Source organism: Accipiter gentilis, chromosome 28 (genome assembly GCF_929443795.1).
Source record: "Accipiter gentilis chromosome 28, bAccGen1.1, whole genome shotgun sequence".
NCBI lineage: Eukaryota > Metazoa > Chordata > Aves > Accipitriformes > Accipitridae > Astur > Astur gentilis.
In genome coordinates, this window is record NC_064907.1 from 12,864,358 (window position 1) to 12,888,564 (window position 24,207).

At 43.5% G+C, this 24,207-nt stretch overlaps 3 protein-coding genes across 10 annotated transcripts in view; 2 read left to right on the forward strand and 1 right to left on the reverse strand.

Moving 5' to 3' along the window:
• EGLN1 (egl-9 family hypoxia inducible factor 1) overlaps nt 1-24,207 on the forward strand; it is a 595,298-nt gene that overhangs the window by 453,312 nt on the left and 117,779 nt on the right. The gene's annotated exons all lie outside the window — the stretch shown is intronic.
• The window catches only part of RAB4A (RAB4A, member RAS oncogene family), a 471,873-nt gene that overhangs the window by 142,662 nt on the left and 305,004 nt on the right, over nt 1-24,207 (forward strand). The window lies entirely within an intron of this gene.
• Nucleotides 1,103-24,205, reverse strand: TAF5L (TATA-box binding protein associated factor 5 like). Of its 8 annotated transcripts, XM_049831358.1 has the most exons (6): nt 23,966-24,205; nt 23,256-23,539; nt 18,848-18,992; nt 13,979-14,083; nt 10,439-11,163; nt 1,104-4,475 (listed from the first exon to the last, which is right to left on the reverse strand). In XM_049831358.1, the coding sequence occupies exons 3-6, from the start codon at nt 18,987-18,989 to the stop codon at nt 3,678-3,680; spliced, it is 1,770 nt and encodes a 589-aa protein (XP_049687315.1). In that variant the 5' UTR covers nt 18,990-18,992; nt 23,256-23,539; nt 23,966-24,205; the 3' UTR covers nt 1,104-3,677. The 8 variants fall into 8 exon arrangements, with proteins under 8 accessions (XP_049687321.1, XP_049687319.1, XP_049687320.1 ...); XM_049831359.1 differs by lacking the exon at nt 23,256-23,539; XM_049831361.1 differs by lacking the exon at nt 23,966-24,205 and having other exon boundaries at nt 23,301-23,723.

A 24,207-nucleotide genomic window follows, 5' to 3' on the forward strand; every position in this document is an offset into this window, starting at 1 on the left:
AAGGAATAGGATGAACTTCACCATTGGGAAAGTCAAGACGTTTAGACTGAACAGCGTGGCAGCACGCTGCTCAGGAGATGCCAGTGTTAAAAGTGGGAAGGGCAACTTTAAGGCAGACCTGTGAATGGGTGTAGCAGTTTATTAGAGCAATCAGTATTTCATCAGTATTCAGTGACTAAGCATGGACTGTACCTCAGCTTTGTCTATATTTACCTGACACCTTTTGAAAGGGTGTTTTGCTGTTCATTGCCTTTATCAATTCAAGAGGTTAGGGAACAGAACAAAATTATCAGATAACAGATGTCAAAAACAAGGAAATACTTTTCCCCCTCATAAAATCAGGGTGTAAAACTTGTTGCAGCAAACTGTGGAAGCTACAAATATAGAGCTGATTAATAAAAGGGATAAGACAAAATTAACGGAAACTAAATCCATCAGTGGCTATTGCAGATACATAGCCTGCAGCTCTGGAGGTCTACATAAAAAAAACCAACCACCAAAACCCAAAAAAACCAAACCCTGCAAAACCAAACAGTAACCAAGAGGATAGGAGTGTGTAAACCATGGAACGATCACCATCTATATGCCTTCTTTCTCCAAGCATCTCCTATTAGCCCCTGGCTGATACCATGCAGTGCCTGGTGTACCATTCATCGTCCAGGATGCGCATGAAGTGAGTAGAGCTTTGCAGGGGAAGGAGTGCCCAGTTACATGACTGGGAACTGCGTTGCACACAGACTGACAAGCAGCAACAGTCCCTGCTATGACACTTACTAATATTTGAGAGCTTACCTATGCCAACTTACATGCTTTTGTGTTTTTTATGATACATACTTAGAATAAGGAAGGGGTCTCTGCAAATGCAGACTTATTTCTGAACTACACAGTTAATTAAGATTATGGTCCAAATTTTGCTAGACTTAATGGTATTCCTTCCTCCCAGTTCTGCCCTGAAATGCAGCTTGTCAATCAATGGCAGACACTTCTTATAGTCTAGATTATTTCCTGGTTTCCTGCCTTCAAACGTTGACATTCCATGAGCACCAAAAACTGTCCACACAGTATGTCCACACAGTACATAAAGTTTATAGGTTTGAAGCGCATTGTTATGATATTGTTTTTGCAACACCTCAGAAATAATTTTTACATCTTTTGGCCTATGTACATATAATAGGATTTGCTTCCTAAGCCTCTTTACTCTTGTCAGTTTTGTATGCAAAATACTTCAGAATAGCCCAACTAATAAAAAGGCCAATTCCACTGCAGAAGATATTAAAGGGAAACTTTTTTCTCTGCCCATCTTGCCTTTATATCCCCCCCCCCCGGCTTTCAGTTGCCGTTTGCTCTACTTCAGTACCAGAAGTCCAGCTGTTCAACATCTAAACACTGTTCAGGACATATGGCAACAAACAGAAAATGAGTTCCAGTGAACACTGGTGAGCCATATCCTTTCTAGGTATTCACACAGGCATTCAGCCAAGCACTTCGATACTTTGCTATGATACAAGAGCAGCCATTTCACAATGAAATCTTTGGGCTAGAATCTGCATAATCGAGCAAAACCACTCAAAACAACCATAGACATTACTGCAGGTTGAAGAATACAGTGCATTTAGTCTGCTAAGCAGTTATCAGCTCAGTAGATCTGAAGCAGAAGGTCTCTCTAGAGACTTGCGTAGCACAAAGCATCAGCAATACAACGACCTCTCGTACTGTTTTTTTTTTTTTTTTTTTCAAAAAACCTGATCCTGGTCTGGGATTGTTCAGCTGCTTCGCACTTCTGATATCCAGCCATCAGAAGATGAGCAGTGCCATTCAACCCTGAGCGTACAGCGGGGTTTCTGGTGCTCACAGAGCTGAGCCACAGCACACACGTTACTAATCTCAGAAAGGTCAAACACTTTTCTGATAAAAGGTTTTGGTCGTTTACCAACCTAAGTAGACAAAAAAACCCCACCAAACCAATTGTGAGCTGTCATCTAAACTCTTAAGATTGTTTGGATGTTCTCAAGAGAATTCTCTCATGAAAGTCCAGAAGCCCTGAGGGAAGCTGAAGGGAATTATTATTTAATATTGACAGCCTGTCTAGAAGACATTAGGCCTGGGCCTCTGCTCAAAAGAGGCATTTTAGAACATGAAACCACCAAGTAAAGGTCATGCAGCGCTACAGAACGAGGCCTTCTGGTGCACAGTGTCAACCTCAGGGGGTACCTAGATCCTCCACATGCATTTCAGCTGACCTACAAAGCTGTGTCAATACCCTACTCCATGACCTGCCAAGTCAGCTCTGTGGAAAGCAAGCAGGGGACATCAAAACAGCATGCACCAAGTGAGTGAGACCACCAGATCCAGCCTCCCAGTGCCAAGCAGGCTCTGGCTCAAGCAGTGTAGGAGACGCATGCTCCTGCCCTCTCCTACCCCTGCAAGCCAGAGCAAGTTTCCCAGAAAGGGACCAAACCAAATTTTTTTTTTTTTTTTAAACTAAATGCTTTTAATAGAAAACAAAATACAAAATAACTCTTTCCAGAAAGCAGAAATATTTAATCTCTCCAAATGACAAACTAGAACGTGCTTTTTTCGCAGATCCTTGTTGTAAATGCTGATGATTTATCTCACAAAGCGTTCATGAAACTGATATTGCAACATTTTGAGAAAAATCCAACACTGGCAGAGCTGCCTCTGTGTACGCACAATAATTTAGTAATACTATTTTTTCCCATGTCACTTTGTGTTTGTCTCTCTCCCCCTTCCCCTCTCCCTAGACTGCCAACTTCCATTTACGGAAATATTTCTGTGAGGTGCAGTGGTGGACCGACATGCCCCGTTTCCATGAGGAGTCCAAACTTAGCCACTTCGGTTCTATAGTGCCCTCCCTCCAGACAAGGCAAGTTGTTTATTACCCTTAAAGCCACCGCTCTACCCCCACTGTCCTCCCATCCTCAAAACACAGTGCAAGCAGATTCAGAAAGATTCCTAATAAATGGAACATAAATACAAATATCACAGCTAGTACCAGGAACCAAACCCAAGTGACAATGCAGAGATGGGCCCCAACTGAGGTCAGATTTCCATCCCCCTACTAAAAAGAAAGATGGTATTTTCTACTTAGCTAGTCCAAAATACTCCAGAAGTGCTACAGGGAGCTGTAATATTTAGGACCACTATCACTGTAGAAAATACGTAATGTTCTTTTAATAGAAGGGTCTTAAAATGCTGGTCCTCTGCAAAAACAGGAAAATAAAAGCAAAACAAAACAAAAAACACTGGGCCAGTAGTTCTCCACACACTCAAGCCTCAGTTAACAGTAGGTAAGATGTGCCCATCAATCAATGCAGAATATTTAAGTGCAGGTCAGCAGCTTATCTGGTTGGCAGTTTCACTTGTCTGGACCAGGCTTTTGGTTTCCCCAAGCTACTGGAATTAGTCCCCTTTTCCCCATCCCTACAAGTACAAGATTAGAATGTATATGTATTTTCATCACTCCTTTTTTCCTTACTCCGTTCAACAGCACAGGCCTTTTTGCGGGCAAGACATTTTAAAGCATTTGCATCACTCTGAATGAACGTGCCTTTCAAGGGGGCAGAGGAAGAAAAGTGTTTCACAGTCAGTACTCTCAGCTTGCAATGGACTCTGACGTTCAGTACACCCACCCACTTCCCTAAGAAAAAAAAAAATAATTAAAGTTCCTGATTTTCTTGTGCAATTCCAGTCACTAGAAGAAGATTACAGGCCATAAACTGTACACTCAGTACATTATTCATTTGTCCGGTATATACACCAACCAGTTCACTGGAAGACCCATCTGCAGGGGCGTTGCAGTAAGTGTTCCGAATGTCCCAGACCCGGACTGAATTGTCCATCGACGCTGAAGCAATTAAACTACTGTCGGGGCTAAAAGTAAGGCTGGTTATGTTGTCCGTGTGGCCCCTCAGTTCTTTGTAAAGAGTTCCTGATGCCAAGTCCCACAGCTTTAGCCGCTGGTCTTCACCTGCTGATGCCAGGTACTTACCGTTGGGAGAAAACGCAAGCGCGAGTACAGGGCCACGGTGCCCGGTGAAAAGACGCACTGAGTTGCCTTGCTGAGTGCTCCACAAGCGCACAGTTTTGTCTGTGGAGCCCGTCGCTAAGTAGTTGGAATTGGGGTGGAACTTCACACAGTCTACGTCCGCCAAATGGCCTGCGTATATTCGCAGCGGGTACGTCCGATCAAATGACCAGAGTCTTGCAGTGCGATCGTGGGAACCACTGGCAAAGTACAGGCTGCAGGGGCTAATATCCAAATCCCAAACAGGATAGGCATGTCCTTGGTACAACACAGTGTTTGTAAAACTTCCGAGGTCCCAGTATCTGATGGACATGTCCTCAGAACAAGATAAGAGTCCCGAACTGTCTGAAAGGAACCTCGTGCTATACACAGGTCCACAGTGTCCTCTCAGGATCTTCATTTCTGTGCCTGCGCTGTCATCCTCTTCCTCCTGGTCAGGGAGGAGAAAAAGAAAGAAGAAAGGAAAGCATGTTTATCTGTTGAACAAATACAGGAACCACCATGAGGAAAACAGGGGGGTGTTAATACAGAAGAAGTTATTTTAGACGTGGCACACTGTGCAACTCTGAGACACAAACATTGTTAGCACTTTTGCTACACCTAAGTTAATGCTGGAAGAGGTGGAAAGATAAGGCTTTATATAAAGGTTTTATCTTCATTTTGGGTAGCTTCATGCTTACTCCAGAAGGCACCTTAACCTGGAACTGTACGCACACAGGGGAAAAGCCCCAATATCTTATGACATTTTTCCACTTGCTAAAAACATATGCTTATTCCCTATCCACTCTCTGCTAAACTTTTGGCTAAGATGTTGAAACAGATCTTGGCATCTGCTCTTTTGGTGTGGTCATTATTGGAAGTGAATCTCACAGTACAGAAAAAGAAACACAGATGTCTTAAACAAAAGGCAGGAGATGAGCAAGACAAAGTGTATTTGATAAACTGTCTGCTGGACATTATTTCTTAGCCCCACAAGTGAACAGAAATGCAGCAAGGCCATAATATCTCTTTCTCCATGCAAGCCCCGTCAGGATGCTTTCACATCCTCACCCTTCAAGAACAGCAAACGTATGCAGCTTATTTAGGTCAAAGGATCTATTCTGGGGTAGGAGAAGATGAATAACCACAAAAATGATGGCACTGGAAACCCTTTTATCCTGTAATTCTCCAATTCAAGTAGCAGGGCAGATAGTCAACAAGTAAAGGCTTTTACATTTAAAGACTGTTCAGTGAGCTGTGCTAATGCAATCTCCCAATGGAGGGTAAGAGTCTGAAAGTCAATGCCAGTAGCACCTCTTGACACTCAAAGGCTACAGGCTGCACAAGTTTCAACAATTCTCACCTCAAGAGAGCGTCCTTGCCTGACAAGCTGGGGTCTCACTGACAGAGTACAAGATAACCACAGCTTGGGGTGCACCAGTGTAGTAGCTCGAGACCACTCTTCCTCAGGGCTGTCAAGCAGACACTCTTCCTCAATACTGCATCAGTAACACTCATCCACAGACAATCTCAGTACATCAAATTCAACACACACCCTTTTGTTTGTGAGCAGCCCCTTTAACTTTTATCATTGCAAACTGGCCTGTTTCCTGCAGAAGGAACACTTCCTGCCCTGAGAGGAAACCCATTTCCCCAGGGCTGCCGGACTGCTGAAAACCAGCAGAAGTCACTGCATCGTGAGCAGCTCTCTTGGCTGACACGACATCTCCCATCCCTCTGACCTCAGGACCCACAGACGGTTTTGCTTCAGACTTAGCAAGAGTCCTGAAAGCCCTTCTCCTCCAGTGGTTTCACATCTCATGTCAGCGGTGAGCAAACTCTGACTTAGCTAGCTCACTGCCTTTCTCTCAGCTGTGTGTTTAGTAGTAGGCAGCAAGCCGTGTTTAGCAATGCTAATTCTCTTCAGAGTAGTCAGTGCCCATGGGAGTTTTATGATGGGGCTGTGAGCCAACTTCATCTCTACGATGGAGGTGAGGCAGAGAGAAATTGCAGGCTCTAGCACGAAAAGCCCCATTCTTATTCAAATTGCTTTTTCTACCTCAGATAGAGCATTGCTTGCCGGAATCCACAGCATCTCTAGGCTATGTTACCACATTAAAGGAGAGAAGCCGATACCTGCAGCATTTTATACTATTTAATTATGACCATAAGATTCCTGACAAGTTACCAGTGGAAGCCCATTCAAGTTACCCACGTTGTACTATAGTTTCTGTGAATTCTGCAGGACCAGATACTTAATTTTATGCCTTCAAATTCAAGCAGGGCTACTTAAGACTGTCTGCAAGCACATGCTCTTTCTCTCTGCAAGCACCTACTCTTTTCTTGTATTACAGTAGCAGCTTATTTGACAATGCCTTCTGCAGCATTCAAAACCACACTCCTGTATGGTCACAGGGAACAAATCTTATATTTGACTTCTGTTTGACACCCACTTAGCGTAACAACTGCACACTGCTGTTATAGCTCACCGAAAACGTATACCTATAATGCTTTCGAGTCACTAAATTTTTCCATTTCCCCCCCATCCAAGTTAGTCTGCTGACCGCATTAACAAAGCAGCTGGAAATCCAGCCACTATATTACTGCCTCACAGAACCAAGCTTCATTTCTTTGGCAGATCAAGCACACTCTTCCTTGCATCCCACAGCTACTACCATGCAGGTGAGCATTTGCAGCAGCTACAGAAGCACTGCAACCTGTGTTATAAACCAGCAGGAAGGCAGTGAATCCCTCTTCATAATATTTTTTCAGGATTCCCATTTCACACACTGAGTATGTTTCCTGGATATAACGTACCCCTGGGCACTACCCAGACATCCATTAGCTCCTTCTGAAGTGGTTGCTGCTGCAGGTTAACATAAACCTATTTGTATTTCCTTGGGATGGACAAGAAATTAAGTTATATATGCCTATTTTAATCAATAACCTACACACACTAAAAGCTACCTTTTATTATTTGAGCTATCCATTTTGAAAAGAACTATGAAAACAGATTTTACGTAATAGGATAGAACTGGAAAACCTACCAACAGTAGGGCTGAAAAAAAAAATTTCCGCTTCAACAGTGAACAAGAAATCTTCCTGAGCAAATACAAGACTCCCCAAAATTATATTACTAAGAAACTGAAAAGAACAAAAACATTGGCATGTTTTGTTACACAGGACACCTTCCAAATGATACACCTGTGGACAGACTGCCCAACTTCTCTGCTATTACTTAAATCAGTAATGGATTTTGCATGACAGTCATTTGGACGCAGAAAAAATTACCGATGATGAATTTAACCATGCGAGCAGCAAATGTTACCTAGCTGACAAAAATTATTTTGATCTTCCACCCAGCATAAGCCTCAAAGGAATGAGTGAGCTTCAAAAAGCAACAATAACCTCAAAAAAACGAAACACCCCCCCCTGTTCCCCCCCCCCCAACAAGTAACAGGCTTCTCTGGGTGTTGCCATCTCTCTCATCCTGAAGTGCTCTTAAGATGTCAAAAGGAAGGATCTCTTACCTGCCTACAGTAGGGATGTCCTAGCAGGAAAAGATGAGGAAGTACATACCACAGCTCTCTTTGCAGGACATTTCTTACTGCTCCTTCCAAAATTCCCTCCCATCTGCCATCCACCAAGGTGTCAGCATCATGCCTGCTGATTACCACTTGAAGGACTACTGCCACTTAAAACCAGAACCTTAGAAGCAAAGCTGAAAGACTCAAGTCTTAAGTCTTCACAGAATTTGAAGGCTGCCACTCTTGCAGCTTGGAACAGAAAGCATTGCTTTCTGTTGTTGATTTATGTAGTATCAGTAATGAGCATGGCAAAATTGCAGACACAAACAATACGTCCATTTGCACAGCTGCAAAAATGCATTTTTATACTGGACCTTAAGTAAGAGAGACTATAAAGTGGCATTTGTGAGATGCTACTATGAAGAAAACAGAATTACTTTATCCCAAATTAGTAAGGCTCTCCTATTTCCAAGAAGCAAGACAACACTGGTGAAGTGCACTGGGGCATCACAGTGATCAAAATTCACTAAAACTACACCTAGCTGATGATTTTGACCTTAGTGACACAAAGGTTTTACATGAACTAGCAAAAAATGTCGTTCTCTAATGCTTTTGCCAAGTCTCAACCTCATTTTTTTATATACATATATACAAAAAGAGTTAATAAACCCAATACCATAGTTCCGGTGCCACCTTGAACAAGATCCACTGAAACTAGCGCAGTTTTAGACTTCTATATCTTCATAAACAGAAGGACCCACTTGCAGCAAATCAGAAACCAAGCTGAAGAGTAATTATTTCAGGCACTACTATTTAAATACTGTATCCAAAGCTAACTACACAATACAGAAATCAACCAAACCAAACAAAATTTAGAAACCTTACAAAATCCAGCCAAGTTTAACATCCTCACAAGTTATTCTATAGAACTCACTGAAGTAATGTCAAAGCACATTCAGAATTTTTGTTCTTTATCAAAGTTTTCATCAGATTTCTCACTGTGAATTGTTGCTGATCAGACTGCAGTGGCAGTCTGAAGCACAGCCCCTGTTCACCCTGAGCTGCATTACTGATGACTGCAGCCTGGTCAGGGTGGTCTTGTCTTGTTTGTCTTGGTATCTGTGGCTTCCACTCCTGTGGCACCCAAGCAGGTACTGGTCTGTTCCCACCTGCAACCCCATGGGAGCCTGTGTATTTTCACTTAGGGCTTCCAGACACTGGAATTTATTTCCTTTGTAGTCAATAGGCTTTCTTTTGCATTGGGACCCATAACCAGCAGTGCACTCAGGCTGGTATCCTCCCTTAACTTTGAACTCCTGATCAGGTCACTTTGTTTTGTCAGTGATGGAAGATATTCAGGGCAATGATGACTTTGATCTGTGCTGGTCTTTGACCAGTTTTTGGCTTTAGACCTGTGCACAAATAATGCAGGATACACAAAATATTAAATGGCCAACAAGGGCCATTTGTACTCAAGCTTCCATTGCTGTTTCATAATACACTTATAACATGCAAGTATGTGCCTATGTGCCAAAAAAAGCCAAAACACACTCCTGATAACCTGGCAGTATCTCACTTTTCTATAGTCTGGAGCCAAAGGAGGTGACCTGCTGATTTACCAGAGAAATTCTCCTCTGTTGTAGGTTATTGACATTTGGTTTCCATGACAGGCAATACATAGACACATGCCCTATGAACTCTTGCAGCTTATAATGAAAACAAGTCAGTCCATAGCTCCATCTAGGGCTAGTCCGGCCCACTTACCTGCTCACTCTGCAGAAAGGGTTAGCCTGGGAAGCAGTGAGCATGCCACTGTGCTATCTCACCTGGATGCCTGCCTCTAGTTCTCAAGCTGACTAACAAAGCAATCCCTCACCATAGATCTCTGCACACAGCAAGCTCTCTGCACTCATCCAAAATAAACAGAACCCTGCCACTAGATATTTTTTATAAGAAAAAGCAGTGGAAAAAAGGATGTTTTTCCTGCTAAACACTCAACACAAGAACAAATGAGGCTTCACACACACCCCCCCCCCTTTCAAGAGGGGAGTGATTAAACAAAGGAAGAGTCACAAATTCTGATCTCTAACCAGATATAAGATGCTATGTGGGCAGCTGTGGTGAGAGAGAAGGAAGGGCGTGACTAGAAGGCAAAAGAGAATAAACTAGAAGATGCTATCTAGCCTGGCATGTGAAGGCACACACATCCCTGTTCTTGTCTCCAGCACTCCAGAGTGGGAAGCTGCTGAAGTTTCTACACCGCAGATTCCTTAACAGAGACATTTTGCATAATTTTTCCATGCCAACTCTTCACCTCTAGTTAAGGCGATTCCTGAAATACGGTTTTGCACTTGGGCATCCCTCCTTCTTCCCGAGACATCAGACCAGCCTCCTTTGGCTCTCTCCTTACTTTGTCTTTATTTTCCCTCTTCCTGCATTTCTCCCCTTCTCTCCACCCTCTAACTGCTTGTTCTGAGCCACCTTCCTTCTAGTTTTCAGTCATCACTGTGTGTTTTTACTGCCTGCATCTCCTCCTTTCATCTTCCCATCCATAAGAAGACTTCACTCCTCAGGGAAGGGAGCCTTCTCTAGTCACCCATCCTTACTGGGCTGCCTGTGTAGTGCTGTCTGTTCAAGGACAGCTGTAGGAAGGAGATCAGCACCTAGGGCTAAAACTATGACCCAAGCACATACTCATTGCAGCATTTACAGCCACTGCAGGAAAGAACAAGGATCAGAGTAGGCTATAAAATTTGTGCGTCAAGGCAGACAGGTTGTGGAACAGCCTTACAGTCCCCTAAGACATTACTAGATACTCCACAATGCATACCCACAATACCTTGGCAGAAAAGGGGGGGGGAGGGGAGGGGGGAATGGGTATCCAGACCTCCTCATCCAGGATGTCACAAGCCAGACGGATGCGGGACACATCAACCAGGTGGGGCTCAGATTTTAACTTCCTGGAACGCAGGCTCCACAGCTTCACACACGAATTATCAAACCCAGCAGCGAGCAGCTTGCTATTTGGTGAAATCTCTGCAGTGTTCAGCAACTGCTCCGTGTTATAGAAGGCATAGAAACAGATAGTTGTTAAGGAAGGGGGCCCGTCCTTGACACGTTTAATGCTGTCCTGCAGTAAATCCAGTGCTGCCTCGTTCTGCAGAATGGAAGCCGGCATGTCGCTGGGTTCCAGGCCGTTGCTCTCGTTGCGTGAGGAGCTCCCACCGGCGTAGAGCTGGTAGTCAGTCCTCTTGGCAGGCTGCACATCCAGGTGAATGTGCAAGGTCAGGACTTTGCACAGGGCGTTGTTGTTGTCACTTTGGAGGTAGCGAAGAAGGTAGTTGTAGCTGTCCTCTTGAAGGCGGATGACGTACTTGTTGTCCAGAAAAGCCCGGAGCTTCAAGTTGGACAGGATATCTTGAATAGTCATGGTAGTCTGCAACTGCTCAATGATATCCTTCTGGCTGGCATTCTGCAAGAACATGCCATGGAAGCGGCTGTAAAAACTGTCCACTGTGCTTTTTAGGCCATTCTGGACCATGTTCAGATGGAGGTAGACAAAAAGGGGATACAGAAGAGGCATCACTTCATGGCTGTGCTGAGAATCTGAATCTATATGAAAAACAGCAACAAACTTTGAATGATTCCTCAATCCACCTTCTACTGGGAATAAAACAGAGCAAGAACAATTACTGCAAAAAGCCTTGATGGTGGCATCAGAGAGCAAGCAAGAGGAGACTTTTGCTGACACACCTAAGTGAACCTCTTCTGTCACCTAAAAGGAGATACACAGTACCTATTAGAGATCTGAACAGAGATTTTCAAGTCAGCGAAGTACCTTGTCAGAACAAAATGCAGAGATTTCAAAACTCTTTTTAGGTGTGGGTCAGCTTTAAAATACCACCTCATAAAATACATGACAGCTGAATTTTTCCCCTGTTTATTTAAGGAGAAAAACTATGCCCTCTGCTTATTGTAATAAAATGGACTTCAAAATTTACTCTTTATATTTAAAATAGTATTTAACACGTTTAAGTCAAAATTATTTACCTAGCTTGTGTGGGCCTGAACTTTGGTGGCTTTTTTTTTTCTTCTCAGCTTCAATAAAACTTGCATGTGATGCTTTGGATGAAACTGATTTGTCTCCAGGGGAAAGGAAGCTGCAGCTTCCAAATGTACTGCAATATGCTGTGCTCTTGTGTTATTTCTGTGCCTGCTCATGTGCATGCTTTCTCTCTCTCCCCCATTCTCTCTGCCAAGGCAAATCCCAGCAGTAATTCCTAGTACACAGTGTAACGAACTCCTGATTAGGCTGTGCTGTACCTTGCAGAGACTAATCTGTGCCACAGCTCCACCCCTCCTTCACCAGCTTCTTGGGGCTGTTTCCCTCCCACATTCAGCTGGTTGCAGGGAGCTGGGAGGAGCAGAGCCCTGCCACAGAACACCATGGCAACATACAGGGCCACAACAACGAGCTACCGGAGGACCAAACGGTCCAAATTACTGGAACAAAATAGGCATTGCTGATCCTCAAACATCATTGCTTCTTTTCAGCTTGTTCTTTCCTCCTGCCACTCACCAATCCATATTCTTTTTTTCCCCTTCCCATTAGGTTATTTTTCCTCTCCTGTTGAGCACCCTTCAGACTTTCTCTGGTCCATACTGTGCCTCTTCCATTTCTACATGAGTAACTAGAATGTGTGTGGTGTGCAGTGTATGCATACGTATTTGCATACTTAGGCATCGTTCTCCCTTCCGTCCCACTGAAGCTGGGCCAAAGCCAGTGAAACCAGTGGTCTGTATGTAGTAAAAGCTCTAAGCAGCCAGCAGCCCCTCTTTTCTCTGCAGGTGCTCTAGTCCAGAAATGCAACAAGGGGAAGGACCTCACTCTGCAGTGGGGGAAAAAGGGAAGAGATAGGAAGTTGTCAGAAACAGGAACAAAGAAAACGTTCCCCAGGAACATATGAAGAGAGGTTACAGAAGCTGGGTCTGTCTAGCCTGGAGAAGAATAAAGGGATATCCAATTGCTGCCTTCAGTATCCAGTGGGACATTATGGAGGAAAAGGAGCTAGCTTCTTCTCTGAGGTGCTCAAAGGACAACAGGCAAGCTGCTGCAAAGGAAATTCTCACCAAATCGCTCAGCCCTGCAGCTGGGGCCCAGAGGTGCCAAGCAATCACCACACTTTTTGATTTTCAAACCCTGGCTGGACAAGGCCCCGAGCAACCTGATTGAACTCCGATCTTGCCCTGCTTTGAGCAGCTGGTTGAACTACAGACCTCTGGAGCAATTCCTAAATTATTCAGTGGTCCTAGTCCCCTGTCCAGACCTCAGTGCCCCTGGAGGCAGGCATCACAGAAATGGGAATTGTCCTGCTGTGCCTTGTGGCTGGCTGGCAAGTTACGCCCTTGCAGAAACAGAAGCAGTTCATGTGTGTAAAAAATCAAAACTGCGCAAGGTGGGGGGAGAAAACAGTCGACCTGAACACCAAAACCACACCTAGCACTTCCCCAAGCAATATTTAAGCCACTGAACAGAGCAATGGTACTTCTCAAAAATCTATCAAACAATAAGGATTTACCTCCAACACTAAAGTGCAATGGTGTTGAACTGCTCTAGATGGCAAGTCTAAGACTTCACTGTTTTCTGCCTCTGCTTGCCTCCCTCCCTTTCAACAACTATCAGGAATATTAATCCCAGTGTTGTGCACACTGGGATCAAATCCCTACACTGGACAAATGTAGATGTGCCCAAATATGGGAGGAGTGGCAACCTCACTTTCCCCGGTACTGTTCTCTAAAAATCCTATCTGGTTTCTTCCTACATTTGGGACTCACAGAATAAGGACATTCCCACTTTTTTTTTTAATTATTAAAAAGTCATTAAAAAAAAGAAACATCATTATAGTCTTCTGCATCACACTACAGAATGAGAATTTTTTAACTTTGTCATATACTTCCAGTCTCAAAGCCAGTACAGAAAAATTTAAGGGAACAAATTCTCCCCTAAAAAGCCAGACTATCATAAAAATAAGCCAATTATGAATAAAATTAAAAACCCTAAACTAGGAGACAGCAGAGAACTACACTCATTTTTAAGTTACCTGCCTTTCACATAAAACACTAATCTTCCTTCTTGTCATATATATGTATGCTGTTGTCTAGAAGATATACAAAGGCCAAATGCTTGAACAAGAAAGGCCAAACAGTCAGGTATCTACAAAAACCAAAGATACTCAGCACTTGGACAAAAACAAAAAAAAAAAAGAAAGAAAAATTAAGTATTTCTAATTGTAGTAACAGAAATCTCAAAACTAGAAATCAAAAGATTATTAGAGACATGATTTTAAATTTTATTATCTTGCCTTTTACTCAATGAAATGACAAAAAAAATCAGCTACTTTCCTCTTCCTTGCTTCCTGATATTTACCTGTGAGAAAATTGCGTAATCGTCCAAATTGTACTTCATATTGCTGTGGCTCTGCCAGGCAGGGAGCTGCAGACACAACGTTGGCGCAACCAGATTCAGATTGGACTGTGAAATAAAATAAGTAAAAATTAAAGAGGGATATAAGGAGTTTTGCATGTGTCTGGAAACAAAGCTTCTCAAAATCCAAGGTAATGCAGCCATCAAGATGACATTTCATCTTTCAAACCATCCAGGGATGACATAGTCTGAAGCATCTAAACATGGCAGTAACAACCTAGACAGATCATGAATGAGAAAGTATACTGAAAGCTTGAAAAAAACCCCACCCTAAAAATCTCAGCAACTCACCTGCTCCCCCCAGAACACATTTTTAATTTCAGAAACAACCTTAATTTCCCAAAAGATTCAGAGTAACACCGTCACAAGTCCCTTAACAGTTTTACGAGATACTCGGTGGTTTTACTCCTTTGCACTCAGAAAAGATGCAAGAAAGCAACCTACAACTTTCTCCAAAACAGAGTTTCTTTTTCAGGGGGACCCACCAACTATCGTGGACAGACGGCCTGCAGTGACACTACCTCAGTCTCAAATTCCTTGTCCCAGTCATTACCATTTACAACAAATGATAATCATTAGCATTTACTAGTCTCCCGGAGGTGGTGGTGAAAACACACTGCATCTCTAAGCAAGCACTTTTTAAATCAAAACATCTCCTCCTCCTCCCTGAGGATTTTAGGTTAAAGGGCAGCTGGTATCTGACCAAAAACCCAGTTGTATTGGTCTCCTGAGGTGGTGTTAAACTGATTTTCAGAACCAGTATCAACTCCGGTAAAAGTGGTTCTGAACTATTTAGAAAGGGAATTGGCTTTTCTTTCTCTGGCACCAAACCTTTGCTCTTCAGTTAACCTCTCAGAATCTGACAGGGGACTCTGTGCAAGTTTACAGACACCCACCAACAGACCCTAAGCATATACAAGTACCAGTGATTAGAAACACAAGTTACAAAATTATAACTAATGTGTTTATTTGTCTGCTCTTCTAAGAAGAGCACTAAAGGGCAAGGAGTTTCACTGTTTTCCTTTCCTAATTTTTTTTCAATTCATAACCATTTTCCCCTCCACAAAACCTGTTTTCATTACTCTCAACTCCTTCAACTTCTTTCAGTCTCCCCTGCCCCCCACTGCCTTCCATCCTCTCTCTTTGCCTTCCTACTCCCGATTCATCGCTTTTTGTTCCAACATTTGGCTCACACACAGAGGCACAACTCTGACAGCCCTGGAAATCTATAAACAACATCATTGAATGTTCACATGCTAAAGAGAGATAGGCCAGCCTCCAGCTCATCTAAATGCTTCTAATTAGAAAGAGATCAGCACATGGTGTACAGGCAGCCTGTCGCTATTCTCGCTCTCTCTCCCTGGTAAGACACAGGTCTATCTGCCTGGAGCTTACAGAAATACAGAAGGTATGTTTACCAACAGGGCAAGCTGAATTCAGCTTTGGAAACCGAGAGCTGGGCTGAGCTTATTATCCCTGCATGGGAAAAAACCAGACTCCAGCACCAATGCCATATCTTCTCTCAAATCAGTTTAGAAATAAACAAATATAACCTCTTGAAAGGTACAGATACACTGCACTTCCTACAGCCTGGCTGCTTGAGAAACTCAAAGCTGGCTCACATACTGGTATTACTTAACAACTAAAGTAAAAACTCTGCTATTCGGACTTAAAATTTAATATAATCAATATTCAGCATGAGAAAGTAAACTGCATGCACACACCTGTAGTAACTGAACAATGCTTAGTGACAGTTTTCAATGTCACCCATGCTCCTTTATTGTAAAAGCAAAGAAAAACAGAAATAGGAGAGCCTGTCTTTTACGCTGTCACAGGGTTACATACAAGGGTCAACTCTTCACAGAGTTCTTGTGGCCTCATTTCAGCAGGAATGGGAATGACTTCCCACCTTGCTCATGCCATGCAAGCACAACTTACTATCCTTGGCTTTATGAAGTGCTCCCCCCATGTCACCTATTCAACTTTCTCTGCATAGCAACTTAATTCCAAAATTAAGATGTACGTCATGCTTCAGAAAGAGGATCATCATCTTTGGCTACCTATCCTAGAACAGTCTGGCTGGGCAATCATTATGCTCTACTCTTTCAGTCATGATGCTAGAGCTCGTCCCCATCAAATGTTAAACAAACCCTACATACCAGACAGTTATAACAAGTTCAAATTCTAGTTCTTTTCCTTCCCAAAACTTCACACCAACCAGAACTGCAAAAAGGATCAAGAGCTCAACTGATTCCAAAACAAGAATAAAATTTTCAGGCATATTTTTCTCCTGGTGGAAATAAAACAGTGGCCATATCCTTTTCATACATTAATAAATATACCATAGTTTCTTTTCCACCTTCTCCAGTGGTCATAAGAACATCTATTGGAAATGTCTGCTCCTTGACATCACTTCCAGTAATTGCAGCCAGCTATGCAACCTGATAGCAAATTCAACGGAACTCGCTCCTAACTCAGGGATGTGGACAGTACCCTCCTGGTCTTGTGTGTTGGCTACGAGCAGCATTCCTTCCAGCTAACAAATGCAGGGCTACTGTAAATGCTGTTTAACAGCAACTGATTCCTCTTTTACGTGAGTGTATGATTTACATATGATTTTACATTATTTCAGATAGTCCTATGTGTCAATAGTATACTATGGACAATATTAGAGCAACCTGTTCCTTAGTCACTCATTCTGTCCTCAAATATTCTTCTAGTTTTCTACAGAAATACAGGGTAGTCACAAGGAAGCTCTGTGCTGTATTGTACTGCACATGCGATCAGGTATAGCAAGTATATGAAGCAATGGAGAAAGGCTGAACTGAAGAGACTCTGGATGAAGACAAAAAGAAATGCTGAGGTAAAACTGAGAAACATAACTACTTAAAACCAAAACCAGAGGACACTTTTCACTGTGAAAGAAGAAATCACAGAATTAAAGACAGAAGTAAGCAACTCTTCCATTTATACAGGCTGGTTAATTTAGAATTCAAACAAAATAGAAGAGCTGAACAGAAAAAGCAAGGTGAATTTTGTTAAGGAATGAGCAAAAACATCTTCAGCAAAAAATATTTGATTGCTTTCCTCGAAATAAAAGCAATTAAGGCTTTAGAATCTGGTCAGTTTTTATTCAGTTTGCAAAACTCAGATGACTGCAGCAGAAAGTGTTTTCAGCCTCTGTTGTCAGAGTAAGTTCAAGCTGAGTTTTTCTTTTTAGAGTCATTCATGGAACTGCAGCATACTCGCTGACAGCTTACTACAAGCATGTTTGACAAGAAGTAGTAAGCAGCTGAATACATAAGAGCTGACCATTTTCAGTTCTAATAAAAATTTATGACTAAGTTCTCAATCACTAGCCACAAAACCCTCGCACTGGCAAGAGCGTACAGACTAATAAATTTAGTAATAACATTTGGTGGAAGATTAGTAAAAAGACAAGACCCAATCAGACACTTATTCACACACTTTACTGAAACATTTTTTTCTGCACGATGCCATATGTGAATGCAAGGGCTCGAAATCCAATTAATCTCTCTTACTTCAGATAGTCGTCTCCTCCTGGTATGGACTGATCCCAAGTTCTAATCCCATTTCAACACTGGCCTTTATACCCACCTCTCCCATAAGATCTCACATCAAGAACAATTCAGCATTTTACTTTGGTTTAATACCTTCCCCGTCTCCCCCAGTATTACTTCAGGGAGTTGCAACAAACTTCTGATAGTTACTCTGAAAACAGCAAGGAAACGGAAAGTACTAAAATGCAAGTCACTTCTAATAATGAAATATTACCCAATTTCCTTTCAGGCCCCTGAAAGAGTTAGCCTGGACAGTTACTCACAAGTAACTCATCTTTGGATTGTAACTACAGCAAAATACTCTAGAGGTGGGAAGAGCTATTTTGGCATCCAATTGTACTGACCTACGAGGAGAGGAGTTACACAGCAACTAATGTTCTGTCAAATCAAGTTGTATCTCAAGTAAATAAGGTCTCCACCACTCTTAGCCTGGGATACTGTCACAATCTAAGCAGTTTCTTTAACAGAAAACATTTCCTCCTTTCATTTTCACCCAAAGGTGATCCCAGGATTTTCTATTACTTTTACAAGTAAATTGAATCTTTATAACCTCCACATGGCTTGCATCCTTTCAATATTTGTACATGCTCAAGCAGCAGCATAGTTTGTTGTAACAAAAATAATTACAATGAAGACTGTCACATACAGGATTTGAAAAGCACGTAGTATAACAGGATTCAGAAGCCTTTAAGGAAGAGGTGAAAGGACATGCAGGCACATAACTGTCTCATCTGCTGAAGGGTTTGTTGTGTGTCCCCCCCCACCGCCAAGTGACAGAGCAGAGCTTTCACAACTAGAAAGCTGACTAGGCCAGGGAAAGAAACAGCCTGTATCACTTCTATTTCACATGATACAGCTCTCCTGGAGTACAAAGGTACAACAGATTTTCCTGCTTCTTAATTCCTCATCTAGGTTCTTCTCACCTCCGTCCCAAAGCATCACTACTCACCAGACTTCATGTTCTTTGGGATACAACTCATACATTTTCCACTACCCTGACCTGATTATTTCAGTCTGCTGTTGCACTGACCATGAATCTCACCTTGTTACAATTTCATCCACATTTTCATTCTTCAAAAGTTCCCAACTCCAACTTCACACTGGAAAATTTCTTTATTTCAAAAGGAGAGTTGTCTGTATGTGCTGACAAATTCACGCAGTTACCAACATACATACTCACACTTGTCACAGCTCTGCCAAGAAGCATGCATGGAAAATAGGATAGGATTACCTGTGAGATTAGCTGCCATCTCTTCAGCAGTCTGACACAGCCTCAGCCCTTGTTTTAGGGGACCTTCCGAGTCCACATACTGACGGCGCTTGAGGTAGCAGGACACTGCCATCTGAATCTGTTCTGTGCGTACGCGTTTCATGACCTCAAAATAAAAGAAAGAGATGATGAGGCTCTTACTATGTAGATATACGCCAAGATCAACGTACACCATAGCTGTATTAAAACTGATGGAAGACAAATGGCTCAGTATTTTCATTGCTGAAGTCAAACAACTTCATTACTGAAATACAAAAGCAACAGAGAGCATTTGCCTCTCAGTACTAAGGCATAACTAGACACGTTGAATCAGATCCCTGAAAATATTTCACTGCCTAATCTACTAATTTCACCAAGGAATCAAAAATACTTTTCTGGATTCTGGGCTAAAACTGCAATGGTGAGCTGAAGCATTTGTTTTTGTTAAAAATAACTCATAAAAAGGGAACATTTCTCCTCCTTGCTTTTACAATAGCAGTTGGGTATTCTTCAGTCATTTTCTGATTCATCTGCTTGACCAACCAATAAAACAATTCCAGAAGAGTCAAGGGAATGAGAAAATAAAATAGAAAGAAGGAAATTTCAGAATCATAATGCTTTAAATAGTACACCTATTTGTGGAGTCCAAGAAGCAATAGTTTATCACCTAACCTTAAAGGTTTAGAGACAGACTTCTGGCACTTCAGTCAGGTAAGTCTCCAGAAAAAAAAACCCCAAAACCAACCAAACAGGGAAATTAAAAGCAGAGTCTTCTGCCTTTTTCACCTGCCCTCATCTATCTAGACTTCCCTCCTACAAAAGTAAAAAAAAACTAAAAAAGAATGCTCTGGAAATCCATCCTCACAAACACCACTTGGTAGTATCTCAAAACCAAAAAGAGCCCAACACTAGCTTTTAGACTCTGGCTTGTAATAAAAGAATCTGAGTAAGACGAATGCAATAGCTCTCTTGCTATTTGATTAGTCCCTGACTACCACCAATCCTTCGCAATACCCATTGATTTTACACAGAAGTTTAGATAACCTAAAAGGCTTTAAATAAAGCAGAACTAAGCGACAGTTTTATTCTAGCAGATTAACAGGTAAAGCCTGCCTCAAGATAGTTCTACACCTTACAGCCCCGCTATCAATGACCTGCGTAAGTTTTACAAATGCACATCCTTTCCAGTTTGAGCAGCTAAATGTAACGAAACACAGCTTCTCAGAGAGACAGACAAGGATGCCCTTCCCCCCCTTGTAAGAACTGTATTTCTAACAAACTGACAGCTTTAAAAACATGATCATAAATGAGCCTTTTCTAATAGCCATGCACACTTCAGTGCTTATCCCAGTTGTTAGAACAATAAGCCCTCTGTGAAGTTCCAAGCGGACGGGGATGCAAGGTTTCAGCAAAAGTTACTTTAAACAGATATGTGGAATTGCAAACCCATATGCTTTGGCGAAAACCTTAAGAAGACTTCCATTTGTTCTCACAGGTGAAGTAACTGTTGAAGGTGGGGAAGGGGCATCAACAGGTGTGGAGTTTTCACAGCATTTCCAGACAGACCTATTAAAATCATGAGTTTCAACCACAACTTTCCCACTCCAAAAGCAAACTTCCTTTTCATCTTCCTTTGCAATTAAAGAAATTATATCTGAAATGTACACAGTCTCAAATAGAACACTTATTCTGCCGCACAAAAGTGTAGGAAAGACAGAATTCTAATGAAGACCATGAAGAAGGGTGGACACAGAGATGGACCAGCATCTCGGCACCCTCCCAAAAACACACCCTTAACCAAGCTTTGCAATGTATTACATTTACCATGCTGCGTTTCAGCTAGCAGCATGGACTCACGTACAAGTGAATTGCCCAGGTCCACACTAACGCCTCTGCATCCAGTCTGCCATACAGCTTCAGTTTGGGTAAGCAACTTAATTATATTTGAGATGTTCTCATAGATGCTTATTTCAGGTCTAGAAACCATTTTGGAGATTTTGCATCTAGACTGTTGTATTTAGCTTATAATCCAAAAGAAACTCACTCCCAAAACGGCATGCAACAGATTCAACTAAATGTTTCTGAAGCGGTTTAGCCAGTCAGAACTGCGCAAATCAGCCTCAGGTCTGTGGTTCAATTGCAAAGAGAGAGCATCGAGAAATATCCTTGCCCATACTTTTTTGCTTCAGTTACAGGATCAATCTGCACTAGGTTAGATTTGGTGAGAAAACCCTTCTTATTTATGGCAGAGCATGCATGTACAGATAATTCCTCATAAACTCATAATGGATCGGAGAAACTGAAAACTGGTGTGTGAAAGACGCAGAACTCCAGAAGACCCTTTGAAATAACACTGACAAACAAAAGGAGTACCAAGATCAGCCTTTTCAAGCTGCTAAACAAGCAGATGACCAATAGAGAAAACGGTAAATTTTAAGTGATAGGCAAAAAAAAGCAGTAGGTTATCCAGTAATCTCAGATTCTAACATCAGGATTGGACATTTTAGCAGCAATAGCGGAAGACCTGGGAAAGGAGCAGTTGCTGGCAGCTGATGCAAATCTGAGCTTTTTCAGAGCTCTAGGGTAATAGTGAAGCCCCAGTTTCTTCAGCCAAGATTAGCAAGGTGCCATTTGCAGCTGCTTTATGCAATCTGTACAGTTTCTTTCCCCCTTTGCATACTCTTCCCAGCAGCCACAGTAGTGGTTGTTAGTAGCAGTATCTCAAGGAGATCTTTTTCCCTACTCCCAGGTGACAGAACAGGAACTACCTTACAGGAAATTCGTCTTCACGAAGAAACACCCATGGGCATCAGACACACTATCACCCCTACTTTCATTTCAGATCTTTGTTTCTTTGTTCACTTTGCCTTTATACTTCACCCTCAGCATTACAAAGAGCAATGTCACAGGAGCAGGCAAAGCGCTCATGAAAAGTGCAAGAGCAAAACCAACGTTCCTACAAATATTCTTCATCAAGCCCTCAAAATTAGACTACATCGTAAAATAAACATAAGGATGGCCTGCCAAAATACCTTTAGCTGGGTTCAAGCTGAGCCAGTGCACAACAGGTCAATGATGCAGAATTTAAAGGCAAAAAAGGACAAGCCTGCCAGTTTAACTTCCAATCATTTTTAAGACTCTAGCTCCCATCGCTAAACATAATCTCCAAAATATGAAACAAACTGAAGGCCTACAGCAATCCCCTTCCATGCCTGCAGAAAGCTTGAAACAATCGTTTGGAAGTCCCAGCTGCCTCATTCTTCTCAAACAGCCAGCGAGAACAATAAATACTAATGCCCTTAACTATTTTTACTGATAAGCAAAACACGTAAGGAAAGAGAGAGGAAAGATCACATCGGGAGTCTGCACAGCTACTATGTAGCCTCTTCCAAAGTGTCACAAATTGGAGCACAAAAAAATAATAAAAAAAGAATATTAGGTTAATTTTTTTTTTTAGGAACCAAAACTACTGAAGAAACCCAGAGGAGATGCTGCTCATACAAAACACATCACAAGTTCCTCTTTCGTAGAAAAGTTGGAAGTTAGCTGTGTACTAAGCACTGGACCCAGGAGATTAACTTCCTGCCTATGCTACATCTCATGTACAGGTTTAGGCAGATTCCACAGCCGTGAAATTTTACCAGTACAGCTTGAAAACTAGCATTGGAAATGCTGCTTCTAAATTACTCTGCATTCCCATCCTGACGCTGGGACGGCAGCCTCTTCCTTCCAACAGACTGAGGGAAGACCTGTGAGCATCAGAAAAGAACCAAAAAAACCCCCAAAGCAGTCAAACATCCCACAAAAGCACATTTTGAATATTCTCTACTGACAACTGTGTCTCAGGCCTCAGTTGTGGACAGAGAAGTACCATCTTTTATCCCTTATCGCTACAACTGAAATTTGGAGCCTACCAACAATACTAAATCACCCAATTTTCAATTTTGTGACATTCACTTAAGATTTACAAAATTTCAGAGTAAACAAGGATAAACTGACACGAAGGTAACTGTGAACCTAGAGCCAAGGGACTTCGCACACGCAGTGGCTGCAATTCAGAAAAACAAGCAAGTAAACAGGACAAGGCGACAGGGAGACGCGGCGTGGTGGTGCAAAATCGGAAAAGCGCCGCAGATCGCAGGAACTACGGAGAAGGCTTTTGCCTGGGCAGTGGTGTTCACGGGAAGAGGCAGAGGGGAAACAGCTGTGATTTTAGAAGAGCCTGCATCCATTTGCATTGGACCTACATTCGGCTCACCGTCCACAGATTAAGTTTTGCCAATTCCACAATGGTTTGGTTCTTTTTCACTCCCCCCCCCCCCCCCCAAAAAAAAAAAAAAAAGACAGAGCCAAACAGCGCGTTTCGCCCCTTCGATCTCCTCTGCGCTACCTGGGCAGGACGCGCTTTCCTCCTGCCCACGACACACCACCTTACGCCTTCAGCCTCCACCGCCGATGCCTTCCTCCTCCTCCTCCTCGGAGCAGAGCTGCCGGACCAAGCGCCGCTCGCCTTTTAGGCCCCAGGGACAGTAAACCCGGGCTAACGCCAAGAGTCCTACCGAGCCCCGAGCCCGTCCCAAACGCGTCCCGGGCTGCGGCGGCCGCCCGGGCAGCGCTGGCCAGAGGGAAAACCGAAGACGCTCGCTGAAGGGACGCGAAAGTGAAAGTCTTCCCCTATCAGGATTAAAAATAAAATTAAAAAAAAAAAAAGAAAAAGGGAAGAGAAACGCTGCGATAAGGAGCAGCTAATTAAACCCACGCGCTTTTCAAGGCGAAAAAAAAAAAAAAAAATACCAACGAGGGACAGCCCACCCCGCGACCCACGGGCGCAGGGCAGGCGCCCGGCCCTGTCCTCACCCGGGGCTCACCCCGTGCCCGAGGCCCACCCCACCCCACCCCGCCCCGCCCCGGGGCCCGCCGGCCTCCCGGGAGCCGCCCGCCCGCCGCGCCGGGCCGGGCCGGGCCTGCGGGCCTCCGCCACGAGGCGGCCCGGCGGGACGACCGGGGCCCTCCGCGCGCTCCCTCACGCCGGCCCGGCGCGGGCCTCGGCCCCGCGGCCCCCCTCCCCCCCCCCCGCCGCCGCCGCTCCTCGCTACTCACTGAGCATCGCAGGCGGCGGCGGCGGGAGGCGGGAGGCCGGCGGGGCCGGGGCGGGGGAGCCGGGGGCGCTGTCACTGCGCCCAGCGGCACCAGGCGCTGCCGGCGGGCTCGCCGCCGCTGCCGCCTCCCCTGGGTGCCGGGGGTGGTGGTGGTGGTGGTGGTGGTGGCGCGGCCGGTGCTGCCCGGGGGCCGGCGGCGGCTGGCGGCGGCCGCTCCATGGCCGGCTGACACACGCCGCGGCG